The following is a 13,534-nucleotide window of genomic DNA, read 5'->3' as shown; positions in this document are numbered from 1 at the left end:
TGATGACCATTTGTGGTGATCATTTAGCTGACCTCTGTGCCTCCCGGCTATTCCCCACAGGTCACCTCTCGGCGGCGTGCATGGATCTGTCCTGACACGTGCGGTCTGTCCCTCCAAGCCAAGCACCAACCAAACTGCTTTCATGGATTTTTTTCCTTCCACTGAGTAGACTCACTGTTCAGCTGAATTGCACATCATGGACAGATGGGATAACAGATGTGCTCTGAGGGGTGTGACATGGGGTACAAGCCTGAAGAAGTGACGTGAACAGTGACATAAAGATGACACTTTGTAAAGCTAAAATTTAGACACATCAGTTTTTTAAATTCAACAAAGTAATATATTCCAATTATGTTTGTTTTTCTTATAAAATTTTTTAGAAAGATTTCTTTATTTGAGAAAGAGGGAGAGTGCGCTAATGCATGGGAGAAGTGGGGGAGGGGAAGACGGAAGGGGAAAAGAGAGAACCTCAAGCAGACTCCCCGCTGAGCGCAGGGCCCAATGCGGGGCTCCGTCTCATGACCCTGAAGTCAGGACCTGAGCTGAAACCAAGAGTTGGACACTTAACCGACTGCGCCACCCAGGTGCACCCCCCCATTTTAAATGAAATTTAAAACTTTTTTTTTTGTCACAAAACCCAAATAGTAGAAAACTAACTTTAACCACTAACCCTGACAAGCTTCCAAGAAATTTACACAAACTATTATGATACACTCTGGAGTGACCTTGTCCTCAGCTCACTCAGGTCCGTCTTTACTGCAGATACAAAAAGTCTGGAAAATGTGTCTTTTTTCACTAGTGAATTCTTACTGACAAAACAAATAGTCTAATGATATCTTTTGATTTAATATTAAAGAAGACATTACATTCTGGTCTCCAGGAACTTGAGCTTGAACTAACTCTATCTCCCTTCAGATCCACTCTCTCAGCTTCAGGGCTAGATACAGTCACAAAAGGTATGATGGGTAAATAGTTCAATATTCTTTCTATGAGGTAAAAGCGAGTAAGGATTCATGGGATTGAAAGGTAACTGTTTAGGAATAGACCGGAAGCAAGCCACCTTGATTAACGATGAGAAGCAGACTGAAGGCTTCTTCACTTTTCATGACCAGTGTGGTTCTAGACGGTCTCTAGACTGATGTTTAATAGCTATGACAAAGGGAGAGTGGGGAAAGGAAGCATGGTCTAGGGTGTAGAGCCATAAGCAGGTGCCATAAGCAGGAGAAAGCATAAGCGTTCATAAGCAGAATAAAATCTTTCATTCTAAGGGCCCAAATTCTAGTAACAAGGCATACACTTTTTGTTGATCTAGGAATGCCCATTTTGAAGTCCATTCCCATTGAATAACTGGCACATGATAAAGCCAGAACCATGAAAAGGGGAAAATCTGCAGAGTAAGAAAGCCCTCTTTCGCCACATCCTACCCCAATCCAAACTAAGCGATTTGCCGTTTTAAAGTCTGAGCTATCAGAAGTTTCCCAGAAGAACACACCACAGACTGACACAACATATGCTCTAGACTTTGCCGTACTCATCTTTCCAATAGAAATATGTTGGTGACTGCGACTTTACGATGGAAGTCTCGACTCCAAAATTGCCTACTGGGAAGAAATATTTCCACTGGAGTGAGAGAGGTCGTCATGTTAGCACATGTCGAAAACTAACATGCTAAAGCGAGTTTAAGAGAAAAGCAGAAGAAACACACAGACACACACACACATGCAAAGAATGTTGAAACGGTGAGAGGTGTTAACACTACCCATTACGACTACAGAAACACAAGAGTTCCTTCTCAGGAATGTGCCCAATCAGGACATACCCACATAGTACACCTTAGAGCTCTCTCCACGGAGTGGGATGGCTGGTAGTCTCATGAAGCCTCCATGCTTTAATTCAACAAACATATACGTAAGCGCCTGCCGTTTCCAAGTGAGTGTGTGCACGTGTGCATGGGGGTGTGCCCTCATGCACATGAAGGAGAGAAGAAGATAGCGGAGAGGGAGAGAGAGAAACGTGGAGGGTAAAAGCTTGTGGTTGGTGGTACTAATCCCCCAAGAACACATCCCGAGGACAGAAATGGAAGACAGACCTATACATAGATAGCTCATCACCCCAGGAGCCAGTGGACGCACTGTGTGTCCGTAGAAAAAGCAGGGCAGCATGAGGTGCCTCGTCACGTATCCAAAAGGGAATTAATGGCAACTGCCCCTCTCGGTGGAGTCTACCTCAGGGTCAAAGTAGGACCAAGATGGTAGGTCTAGCTCAGCCATTCCAAATCCTAGCAGTGAGACCATGGCTGGCCTTCCAGACTTGGGAGAATCTAAGCCTCTTCGTCAAGGTCAAGTCTGTTACCTCCATCACTGCAGGTCCTGGAGTCTGAGGCCAGGCTGTCCGTGGAGCCCGTGTTGAAGCTGACGTGGACGCCCCTGCAGGGAGAACTGAGGCTCTCTGCAGAGCCCTGGCTTACTTTTTCCAAATCAGAGCTGCTCTTGTTCATTTTTAAAAGGTGCCTGGAAAATGCAAGAACAAACAAGAAAAGTGATTAGTTTGGGTTCAGTTCAAAAGCCAGGCAATGGGTCATGAACCTACTATGCTCTGGAAACCTGAAGCACCAGCTAAGTTTTGAAAAAAAGATGATCCTGGGAAGAGAGAACGGGCACACTTTTGAAACCTTATGCACGTGAATGGTAGGAGATTTGTCAAGTACGGTTAGGACGGGTGAGTCTATGAAATTTTGACAAATCCAAAATCATGATTTAGGAGGAACCGCCTTCATATTCTAACCCTGTTGGCCAAAACATATGTCCCCTATTGTAGACTGTACAACATCTCTATGAAGAAAAACACGAACGTTATCATACGAGTTGATTACAGAGATATACAGAGATTGGGTAGCTTCTGCAGGATCACAGGGCAAATGAATTGCAAATTAGGCCTAAAAAGGTGGGATTTCCTCTTGTCTGGTACTCTCTTAACAGAGTTTCAAAGGGTCTAGGTTATTCCTTGGAATTAACGAAAACTTTCTATCAATTTAACCAGACTGCTAGTACAATGCTCAGAAATATGTTAACATAACCCTTCTTCCTGAAGCATAGAATCTGCCCTTAGGCTTTCTATGAAATCTTTTGTTGCATCTCTAAGACACCATTACCAACATATCATGACCGGAATACCAAGTTCAAGAGATAAATAACTTGCCTTGGAGAAAACACTGCCTGTTATCAGGTAAAGCAGTTAGCTTATTGATTTCTCCTTCCCTTTTCCCAAGGACTACATGAATATTCAATCTGACCTGACATTTTTGCCACCAAGTGAGGCAGAGCACAATCAATCTAGCTCTCTCCCTGTTGGTGGTAACCCAGATTTGTCCAAACTGGTATTTCCTGATGACAGTCCTGTTCCCACTACAGCAGATCTATATCTCAATATCGGCTGTAGGAAATATACAATGCAGTATTGATCTGGCATCAGAGCTGCCTTATTTAATGCACATGACCTTACAGTCAAGAATGTATCGACTGTTCTTTGTGTTCAACATTGCCAGACCCTCCATTGGTCTTTGCGGTCGTGGGGATGCTGTACTGATCACCAGAAAAGTTTAGAGAAAGTTTGTTAGCTCCCATGAAAATACTCTTCAGGGACACGTCCTTCTCCTCACCCCCAATTCTTAGAACCCACATTGAGAAATAGCTTACAGCTGTCAAGTGTAAGCTGTGACAGTGATGGCCAGGTCACGACCAATAGTATGCCTTACGTTTTAATGTCACTGTAGGGCTCTGGGAAATATCAGATCCTCAGGAAGTGCTCTGGCAGTAGATTATCTTTATTTTACCCTCTGGCAAAATAAAATCATGGAAAGTTTTGTAAAATATTTTTATTCTCATCTGATCTATCAATCATGGCTTTTGCAGATAAAGCCTAGGTATGCAGCTGTGAGTAATGACAACTCCTGGGTCTAGGACAGAAGTCAGCTCTGTGGCAATGCAATGACCCAGCCCCTCCAAAGTGGCCTTTGGAGTCTCTTGCTCCTCAGGCCCAGAAAATTGCCAAGGGAGAAATTCCAGCACCAGAGCTGCTGAGCTGGCAAAGCTCCCCAGTCCATAAACCTAGAAAAACACTGAATGGAATGTATACAAACAGATAAAACTAAAAAAATATGTAAATGTGTGTCTGTGAAGACACACATACATACACACACACACACACACCCCTTGGATAGATGTCCTTGAGAAATGTTATTCAAATCACTAGTAGTGAATGTGCAGCCCAGTCAATTTAGTGAGTCATGGCAATTTACCAGCAGTTTAACAAAATAGGCTCCTATGGGACCAGAAAACACGAAAATATTTCAGTAAGGATTTTTGAAACATTGTTTTGTGAAACTTTCGTTTCAGGTGTGTGCCTACTGGGTCATGATAGCCAACACATTTCTTATTGTGGGTCATTGTTAAAAAATGGCTAAAGATCACTGCTCTAGAATAGGGGTCAACAAGCATTTCCTTAAAAGGCCAGATGGGTGATATTTTAGGATTATGGATCATATGGTCTCTGTTACAACTACTCAACTCTGCTATGGCAACAGGAAAGCAATCATCAACTCTATGTAAATGAATGGACATGTTTTCCAATAAAACTTTATTTACAAACACAGATTACCATACTGTAGATGGTAATTACTGGCCCTGATCTAGACCAGCCTTGTCCAAAAAAATTACAGTGCAAATCATATACATATAATCTTAAACTTTTTAGTAGCCAAGTAACAGGTGAAATTATTTTAATAATATCTTTTATTTAAACAAAATATATAAAAATACTGTCAACTTAATAGGTAATGAGTATAAAAATCATTAATGAGATATTTTACTTTTTTTTTTCATTCTAAATCTTCAAATTCTGGTGTGTATTTTATACACACAGCACAATGCAATTTAGAGTAGCTGCATTTTAAGCTACTGACTATTGTACCAATCAGTGCAGATCTAAAGAAAATCTCATACATGGACAGGTTCTTCATGGTGTTACTAAGAGTAAAAACAATCATAAACAGTCCAGTGTCCATCAATAAAATAATGGATACATTGTGGTATAATCTTATAATGGAATATGACATATAACTAAAAAATAAATGAACTTGACTTAATGTACTAATACTGAAATGATTCTTAAATGTTGAATGTTAAAAGCAGCTTGGGGAAAATCAAAATTGCAATGAGATAATGACCTCACACCAGTCTGAATAGCTAGTATGAAAAACATAAGAAATAACAAGTGTTGGCGAGGATGTGGAGAAAAGGGAACCTCGTGCATTGTTGGTGGGAATGCCAACTGGTAAAGCCTCTGTGGAAAACAGTGCGGAGGTTCCTCAAAATATTAAAAATAGAAATACCATATGACCCAGTAATTTTACATCTGGGTATTTACCTGAAAAAAAAAAAAAAAAGAAAACCCACTAATTTGAAAAGACCGAGGCACCCCTATGTTTACTGTAGTGTAATTTACAACAACCAAGATACGGAAGCAACCAACGTGTCCACTGCTGGATGAACAGATAAAGAAGAAGTCATAGGTATATACAATGATATCACTCTGTCATAAAAAAGAACGCGCACCATTTCTAACAACCTGGATGCATCTAGAAGGCATCAGGCTACGTGAAATCAGTCAGAGAAAGACAAAAATACCCTAGGAGCCCACATACATGTGGGATCTAAAAAACAAAATGAGCAAATGAACAAAAAAACAGAAAAAGAGACTCATAAAAACAAAGAACAAACTAGTGGTGGCCAGAGGGGAAGAAAGGGGGGAACGGTTGAAATAGGGGAATGGGATTAAGAGGTACAAACTTCCAGTTATAAAATAAGTAAGTCACAAGGATGAAAAGTATAGCACAGGGATTATAGTCAATCGTATTATAGTAACTTCACAGGGTGACAGATGGTAACTAGGCATCGTGGTGAGCATTTCATTACGTATGGAATTGTTGCATCACTATGTATACCCGAAACTAATATGATATTGTATGCCAACTATATAGTTCAATTAAAAAAAGAAAGTAATTTGCAACAGGTCTCAAGTACAGTGTGATGCCATTTTAATATATTTTTAAAAATACATAATGATGCTGCAATTTTTTTGTTTATCCTATATATGCAGTCAAATGGAAATAATACTCACCACCTTCAAGTTAGTGAACACTCTGGGTAACAGTGGGAAATGGAAGCAGAAACTAGATATGATGAAGTCCTTTTCCCCTGAACCTGTAACGTTTTCGTTTTCAAAATCTAAAATGACTAATAACACTTGAAAAATCTTTGGAGGACACATGACAGCTAAGTTATTCTTTGAACTTCCCTGTATGCTTAACATATTTGATAAATGGAGAATGAACATTTCTAGGAGGACAGAAAGTCAGGAGGGCCTGTATGAACCTATGGGTGGCTGTTCTCGTTGACCTGATGCTGAGCCCCAGAAAGGCGACGGACAGAGAGGAGGACCCAACAGGGTTCCCACCAGGCCCCATGGTGCGACGGGCAGATTCAGAGAAGGTTAGTAATACCACAGAAGAGCGTTATAGATGGAAAACGTTATTTTTCGGACCTAAGCAACTCTTCTGAGACTTCAAAAATCAGTTCTTCTGCGTCTAGTCACTGGCAGGGAGAAGTCACAGTTTTGAACTCATCACGTGGATGCAGACAAAGTTATTCTCGGGGTTGCAGGATAAATTTTCGGCAGCATGTGTGTACATGTAGGGACACGGGGAGCCTCAAAATTAGACTTGGGAAATCTCAGTACCTACGCACAGGGGGAATTTTCATGTTTTCATGGCTTCTGGGAAGACGACCATTTCTCTACTAAAAAGGCTTGAGCAGCCCAGGCTCCCGCTGGGTAACAAAAGCCCAGTAGGCATCTGGAATGCTCCGGTGTAAACGGGGAAGCAAGGGGTAATCCTTTCTCATCATAGTGAGATCTTGGGAGCGATGACTCTTTTATATGAATTGCATCAAAAACCTTCTTTCTTGGAATCCCATGGAATCTGTGCTCTTAACGCGTTGCCATTTTAAGTAGGGAATGAGCCAAACTAGCTCAGATTTCAGAGTGAAAGGGGAAGCTGACCGTCAGAGCACACACCTACAATCCAGCTGCTTTTGTGTGCTCCATCGGTGTAAGCAAGACATTGCTTAAGAATCCCAGGGAAAGGCTCACTATTCCAAGGGTGACTTCTCTGAGCACCATTGGGTTGTTCTGTCGGACCTAAGGCCACAGCCAAGACTCTACTAGTTGTTTCTAAAGGTGCTTTCCCCTCATTAACAATAATTTGATCTGCTCTTCATAAAACTGGTGCCAACCATCTAGAATTTGCAATCTGATGTCATGTCATTTAAGGAAGTGGCTCCAACCGGCCGAAACCACAGACTTCGGTCTTTCCTCTCTGGGTGGTGAATAACATTCTTATCAGCGGCAGGGAGAGCACGGCCTGCACAGATGTCTTTGCTCCCGCAGGGTGATAAACGACTTGTTCTTACTCAGACTTCCTTCCCTGCCTCCTGTCGATGAGCTAGAGTCACAGGAGAGGAGGATGAAATACACAGCTTGCGCCCCGTGTCCTTAGAGACTGAGCCCTGCAGCTGCCGCCCGGTGTTTTCAGAATGGCTTTTCCCCCCATTGTCCTTCAAGAAAGAAGCCCTGCCAGTGTTTTCTCCGAACTGTATTGGTAGAAAGCTGGGGAAAAAAAAAAAAAAAATCCAGGCACAAGAGCCATCTGCCGGACTTCCTCATTCATAGGAACAAGACTCATCTAAAAATACCCACCAAGCTTCCAGAATGTCCAAAATTCTTAGCGGATTCCCAGCCCCAGCTTGCGGCGGGGACCGCGGCTCAAGCTTAGCACATCCACCAGGCTCTCATCGGACATCACGGTTTGTAAAGTGTGACGGAGGCCAAGTGTCCTTCTCACTGTCCTGAACTGTGTTCAGTTCACACACATTCAGTTGAGAAGTTTTTGCCTCCGGAGCAGAAGCTTATGAAACCCCAAAGGATGCTAGAGCGTGATTTCAGACCCAGGACTCCAGACCCAGGTGCACCTGCACACCAAGCCTTCGGGCTGGTCGAATTCACTGCTAAGTTTGGTGATGACTTGGAGAAACCCTCTGAACTAGATCTGAAAGCACACACGGGTTAGAAGACGCTACATCCATTTTTTAAAATTACCCAGAAGAAGTGAAAACAGGCTAGTTTCAGATGCAAATAAGTCGTGCCTAAATCAAAGAAGGAGAACCTCTTACCATCCTAAACTCTGGCGCGTCGCGTCATCCTCATTGGCAAGGCCCCCCAGAGCCCAGGGACAGGCTGGGCCAGGGGCTACAGGGTCCCATGGAGCAGCCCCGAAGAGGAGGGCCAGCTTCGGTGGCAGTGCCGGGAGTGTGTGGTCAGCCGGCTGGGAACTCACCGCTCAGAGCTCTCCTTTCCCCTTAGTTCCTCTCTGACTTTTCTATAAAATGCACTTCCTGCAAAAGCACAGGAAAACAGGGACGGCTCTGCCTCTGACCTGCGGCTCTCAATCTCCAATTGTCTTGTTGGGCTCCAATGTTAGCGGCAATTCAAATATGCTCTGAAACACAGTCAGCCTCACCCCACTCACTCTCTACTATGTAGCCACATCCTAAGATCAAGATCATTAAATGATTCAAGCTGAGCTTGCTCGGTGAATAAAAGCACCTCGTTTTTGTTTTTGTTTTTGATTTTACTTATCCTATGCCTCTATTAGCTGCAGCATGTCCCCTGTCCTGTCTGTCCTGAATAGCATTCCCAGGTCTTTCAAGACATAAACTTTGACTGTCCGTTCTGTGCTGAGCACTGTGTTAAATACTGCGGTTACAACAGTGAGTAGAGACGTTGCCATCCTTGCTTCAACAGACCTATGACCTGGGAGATAAATACTTATCCAGCTCCCCTAAAAAAGTATATAGAGGGTTCAGTCTATACCTTCAGAATACATTTGCAGTCTTGGGAGTTGAGCATCCTGACTCCAAATCTCTCTAAAACACTGCTCTCATAATGACGGCTGAGGCTATACAGAGCTCTTGTTAAGTATGCTTAACCTCGGCCATCATATTGGATCTTGGGTGCTCTGTGGTGACTGAAATACATACCCCAGATATTCTTCACTAATCTCAATTTAAAACATTTTCCCCCACTGTTTATATATTGGAATATATAGCTAGACTTCTTGTTTGGGGAAAAAAAATGATTACCATCTTGTTTATATACTACTACTTCTCCTCCTTAATCCTTTGCTCCAACTGGCCTAATCTCTCATCGTCCCCAAAGCACTCTGCATTACTGTCCCCTGCCTATCTTAGCTCTGAAGAAACATCTGTCTCTTTCTTTCAAAGCTTTATACCCTCAAACCCAGGGTCCATATCACTTACCTACAAATCCCTCCCAAATCCCTGCAGTCTTTTCTGACTGGCCCGTCTCCTCTGGAAAGCACACCGAGCTGAGTCTGATTCATATCACTGGGCATTAGGTTATAATTCTGGTTAGATTATTCTAATTGTTTCATGTGAGACAGGCTTATTACCACGCCCAAATTATAAATTGTTCGAGGAGCTGTGTCCTACTCAGAATATACTGGAACACACAGTAATTACTAAATACTTCTTGACTAAGTTTATCTGCTTCTGTTTCAATAACTTGGTGGCATCTGGGAACATAAATGTTTCCTTTTGGTAAAGAATTACATTTGCCCAGCAAATCTTGCAAAAGGCAGGAACACGGAGCAAACACCCCCAATAAGGCTGGATTCAACAGCTGAACCTTTCTCATATTTACAAAATACAACAGTCCCCAAATATCCTGAACTTCTACAAATCTTCTAGTTAAAAAAATTATTTTTTCTAAAAAAAAAAAAATTCTTTTCAGGAGATGGGTTGAAAAGGCAGGTAACTACACCAAAAGGTTTTTATTGTTTTTATTTTTGGCTCTCTTTGATGAAAATGCTAGGGGAGTTATATTCCAAATATCTCAGTGTCACAGGAAAGGGTTAATAAAGTCCAGTGTACTCGGGGGGCATGCTTCCCCCCTGATTTATTAGCATGTATAAAGATATGAAATCAGTTTCATTTTTGGTCAGAAGACCTCAATGTTCCCCACAATGCAAATTAATAAATTTGCATTTGCAGTTAATGCACTAGTGACTTCGATAGCTCTACAAGCTGAAAAACCCTTTGGTTCAACCTGATGATGAATGCAGTTTGCATTCAATGCAAACCACTTAAAAACAGGAATAAACCCATACTTATTTTTAAAGATAGGGATGTGCACATGCACACATTTAGGTCAGTCTTTAGTTTTAGGGAAGGATAAAAATGCTTGAATTGGTCAAATGGAAATTTGAAGGCATTTGCCCTGATGATATACAGATCTACTTTGGCAATGAGAGATATGTAGGTTTTTAAAAGATCACCTTTCAGGTCCCCCAAAATTAAAATTCCTTAATCCGTGGCCCCAGGCGGCCATGTTCTTTTGTGTACTTTCCTAGAGAAGGTCCGGGCAGCCTGATGCTGAAGAAGGCAGGCAGAGGTTTGGCGTTACCTGGCCTGGGGAGCTTTGAGCTGAGGCTGAGGACAGGCCAGGAGCTGTCGGGGAGCAGGTAAGAGAGACCCCACCCCCAGTGCACCACCTGTTATCTCCAATAGAGGTAAAGAGGCCCCGAGTCCTGGCCTGGCAAGTCAAGGGGGATGATCTTACAGGTGTTCACACGCGGGCAGAGAGGAAGAGATGAAAAGGAGAGGAGGAACAAATGGACGACCAGGCAGCTGCAATCCAGAGGGTTACCCTGACGGCTGGGCCGCCTATGGGCGAGCACCGTGTGGGAACACCTGCGGGAGCCTTTGGGAGGAACAGCGTGCAAGCATTTGCGGAACTTTCCAGAAGGATTTCAGAGTCATCTAGGAAGGGTTCTTATGGAGAGGTTATGTGAACCCCAGGGGGCTTTGCTGCCTGGCTTGGATCCTGGCTCCACGGCTTACTGGCTGGGCACCTCAGCTCTCCGTGCTTCAGCTGCCCGTCCAGCCCGTTTCTCCTAATGGGGTAACAATCATACTTATCTCACCGACTGTTAGGCAAGAGGCAATGAGTTAATATTTGCTACGTGCCAAAAACAGTACCAGGTGCACAGAAAGATGGATGGTTGGATGGAGACAGACAGACAGAGGGAGGACTTCAGCAGCCTCTAGTAAACTGAGTAATTCTCTCCCTGGATAGAAGCAGAAAAGGGCACACGGGTCACAGATTTCACTCTGAAATCTCTACTTTTATTATGGTCCTTGAAGAGACTCAAAGGGGGCACTTGGATGGTTCAGTTGGTTGGGTGTCTGATTTCGGCTCAGATCATGATCTTGGGGTCCTGGGAGGGAGCCCCAGGCCTTGGGCTTTGTGCTCAGTGGGGAATCTGCTTCTCCTTCCCTCTCTCTGTACGCTCCTCCCCCCACTTGTGTGCTCTCCCACATACACACACACACACACACACACTCTCTCTCTCTCTCTCTAATTAATAAATAAAATCTTTAAAAAAAGAGAGAGAAAGAGATCAAAGAAGAAAATTCATCAGGATGATGCTTTGAAGATAGGCATTATTCTAAAGTAATGAAGAAGAACCAATCTGTCCATCAACCAGACCTCAGTATGAATCTATGATTCCAGATGTCACTAAATTGTAGTCTGGCCCCAGGCTCAGGGCTAAGGTACTGCACAGATGACCAGGTTGCTTAGCTCCATTACACACAAATTAAGAAACAGACGAACCTCTTTTCTGGTATTAGCCTGTCTCTCCTCTGCAAAAAAGAACCTCACATGGTTCCTTCCCTGTTCACACCACCTCTCCACCCTCTCACCAGGACTCTGGTGACTGAGTAAACCAAAGCAGCAGCAAATTCTTACTCATCAACTTGGGAATTACTGCTCTTCCACTCCTAACCTATCTCTTTTGGAACCCATCCACCAATACAATCTGTGGCTGACCAGAAATCTTTCTGTTTCTAGACTACTGGTTTTGGCAACAACGCTTTCAGAATTATCTTTCCCTCTTTCTCTTGATTCAGCAAATGCTCCAAGTCCACTCTGTTGACCCAATTTCTGAGCCCAACTATTGGCTTAAGAAATCCATGTGTATTTACGTTAGACTTTGTTCTTATCCTCCTGGCTTGGGAGAGTGAGGCTATTTGTAACAAAGCCACTAGATGATCTTTTCCACTCCCTACTCTGGCCCAGTGTGTTGCCCAAAAAGGATGAGGTTTCTTTCCCACTCCCGGGTCACCTCTTCAGCCCTCTGTTAGCTGCGCTCTCCCCCCACCCCCCATCTCCCACAGCCCTGGCTGAAACCTCCGGGTTTCAGGAGGGAGGGTTCCCTACACCACAAATTCTCACCAGCTGGCTGTCCTACCATTGAACTCAGTGCTGACACTAACCATCCAGAGACAGCATCAGATTCTACAGGTTAAGGGCTCAGTCCCCACTAAACTGCCCTCTGTGGCAGATGACAATCCCAGGTCCACGTCATCACCTGTGCTCTGACCGACCAGCTACAGATCGGAGGTTCCAATGATCTCTTCCCTGGGTCCGATTCATTTGCTCGAGCAGCTCAAGGAACTCACAGAAGCACTTCACTAACAGACTATAACCCAGGAGCAGCCAGATGGAAGCCACGCACAGGGCAAGGTGTGGGGAAAGGGCTCGGAACCACCCATGACCTCAGCAGGTCCACACCACTCCACCCGCATCTCCGAGGGTTCACAAACCTCATAGCTCTCCAAACGCCATTCTTTGGTGGTTTTATGGACGCTTCGTTCCAGAGGCACAGCTGATTAAAGCATTGGCCACAGAAGAAGGATTCAACCTCCAGCCCCTCACTGCTCCCCAGAGGCTGGGGGGTGGGGCTGAAAGTTCCAACCCTCAAATCGCAGGGCTGATTTCCTGGCAACCAGCCCCCATACTTAGGCGGGTTCAAAAGTCACCTCATTAACATAATAAAACACACCTTTATGGCTCCTAGGAAATTCATCACCTAGCAAACTCCAGGGGTTTTAGGAGCTCTGTGCCAGAAACAGGGAATGGAGACCAAACGTTTATTTCTTACAAATCACAATATTGCACCAGGTAAGTTCAAACACTTTCCATCTTCACTCCTGCACCAGGCAGCCCACTGCTTCTCTAGGAAAGTGCATAACCAAGAAGCTGGGGACCTCAATTAATATATGCTTCCTGCCTTCATCGAGCTCTTGGGGCTCCCTGGCAATCCTTGCACTTGACCTCTCACGCAACGAAGCAACTATTTCAAACATTCAACAGGTTTCTTGATAATCTTAGTTGCCTTCCTTCTTTCTTTTTTTTTTTTTTTTAAGATTTTATTTATTTATTTGATAGACAGAGATCACAAGTAGGCAGAGAGGCAGGCAGAGAGAGAGAGAGGGAAACAGGCTCCCTGCTGAGCAGAGAGCCCGATGTGGGACTCGATCCCAGGACCCTGAGATCA

General features: G+C 43.8%; 1 protein-coding gene across 1 annotated transcript in view; it reads right to left on the bottom strand.

Moving 5' to 3' along the window:
* The window catches only part of PRAG1 (PEAK1 related, kinase-activating pseudokinase 1), a 47,288-nt gene that overhangs the window by 16,509 nt on the left and 17,245 nt on the right, over nucleotides 1–13,534 (bottom strand). Inside the window, exon 4 of the mRNA XM_059384415.1 lies at nucleotides 2,353–2,510. Within this exon, the coding sequence (XP_059240398.1) occupies nucleotides 2,353–2,510 (158 nt within the window). The remainder of the gene's footprint in view (nucleotides 1–2,352; nucleotides 2,511–13,534) is intronic.

Source organism: Mustela nigripes, chromosome 18 (assembly GCF_022355385.1).
Source record: "Mustela nigripes isolate SB6536 chromosome 18, MUSNIG.SB6536, whole genome shotgun sequence".
NCBI lineage: Eukaryota > Metazoa > Chordata > Mammalia > Carnivora > Mustelidae > Mustela > Mustela nigripes.
The sequence above is the reverse complement of the archived record's forward strand: the minus strand, read 5'-3'. Positions and strand labels throughout refer to the sequence as shown.